At 44.6% G+C, this 1605-nt stretch overlaps 1 protein-coding gene across 1 annotated transcript; it reads left to right on the plus strand.

The window, feature by feature from the left end:
- The first annotated feature begins 225 nt into the window (after positions 1-225).
- LOC108341935 (F-box protein GID2) lies at positions 226-1241 on the plus strand. Its single transcript, XM_017579622.2, has one exon. The coding sequence runs from the start codon at positions 462-464 to the stop codon at positions 1005-1007; it is 546 nt and encodes a 181-aa protein (XP_017435111.1). The 5' UTR covers positions 226-461; the 3' UTR covers positions 1008-1241.
- Positions 1242-1605: the final 364 nt, after the last annotated feature.

The raw sequence follows: 1605 nt of genomic DNA on the forward strand, positions 1-1605 counted from the left end.
TAGAGAGAAGAAGATGATGGTTCTTTCATTTTCACATTCACGTTAATATTCAGAGTTCATACCTACCCACTTTCTTTTCTTTACTTTTCTTTCTTTCATTTCATTAATTCATCGATTCCCCCGGTGAGAAGGTGAATGGAAACATAAGGACAAGGCCAGAAGGATGAGGACAAAATTGTCCATCACATAAAAGAATCCAAACGCATTCATTTCTCCCTTTGTCGTCTTCGAAAACCATCAAAAGCAGGTGCACCCCCCTAACCTTAACCTTTACTTCACCTGCTCCATTACCCCATCCCTTCTCTTCCCACCCAAACCCAACTCTCCCAATTCCGTTACCGTCATCTTCTCACCCCCATTTATTTATTTATTCTCCTTCTCTTTCTATCCTTTCCTCTTCCTCCATCAAGCGCCTCACTTTCTGCCACTCCTTCACACAAACCACTCAACCCTCTTCCTACATGAAGCGCCCACTTTCGTCAACCTCCGCCCATCATGACGACACCAAGACGAAGAAGGCCAAGGCGGTGATGATAGAGGATGGAGAAGAAGAGGAAATGGAACCCATGGAGGTGGAGGGATTAGGGCGCTTCGACGACAACCTGCTGTTTGAGGTTTTGAAGCACGTGAACGCGCGTACCCTAGCTATGGCAGGGTGTGTCAATAAGCAGTGGCACAAGACTGCACAGGACGAGAGGCTGTGGGAACTGATCTGCACTAAGCAGTGGGCGAACACTGGATGTGGAGAGCAACAGCTACGATCGGTGGTTCTCGCCCTCGGTGGCTTCCGTCGCCTCCACGCGCTTTATCTCTTTCCTCTTTCCAAACCTCATACATCTTCTTCGTCATCCTCTTCATCGTCCTCCTCCTCTCCCTGGGGTCCCACCATCTCCCAAGTCACTCGATCGAAACCCTTACGTTTGGGGAAGGACGAGGTTCACCTCTCTCTTTCGCTTCTCTCCATTCGCTACTACGAGAAGATGAATTTCAATAACCGAACCAGATGATTCCTTATTATTCTACTATCCATTATCCATAATCTGTAATCTATTCGATGTGTTACCTTTTCTAAACCTAATTTCGGCTTTCGACCCTTCTTTTTTATTTGGTGCGATTTTTAGATTTCAGTTGCCAGATCGGCTTTTAATTCAGGCAATTAGTCTAAGCTGGATGTGTTTTGTAACCTGTATGTATGTACTTTGATTTGATTAATAATATAATATAATGAGTATTGGAATGTATCTGTATCTCCATGATTTATGACTACGATGATGTTTTAAATTTCTTGTTTTGGGAGTTGGAAGAATGGATTAGGGTGTGGATGTGAAGGGAAAAAAGGGAGGATTTCGGAGTGTACGGAACAAGAATTTGGGTGTGGTGGGGGGAATTGCCGAAAGGAGTGGAAGGATGAGTGATTGGCGGTCCTGGTGTTTTTTCCGAATAGACACAAGGAGACAGAGGCTGAGGTCTTCTTGTTCTATAATAAATGTCTGCTACTGCCTATGTTTTCTGGCTCTTACTTCGGCCCAATGGGTAAAGGACACACGAATGAGTTTGCACTTCTATTGCCTCTGCAAAAGCCAAATTTTTTCTTGAGGGACGATA

Source organism: Vigna angularis, chromosome 4 (genome assembly GCF_016808095.1).
Source record: "Vigna angularis cultivar LongXiaoDou No.4 chromosome 4, ASM1680809v1, whole genome shotgun sequence".
NCBI lineage: Eukaryota > Viridiplantae > Streptophyta > Magnoliopsida > Fabales > Fabaceae > Vigna > Vigna angularis.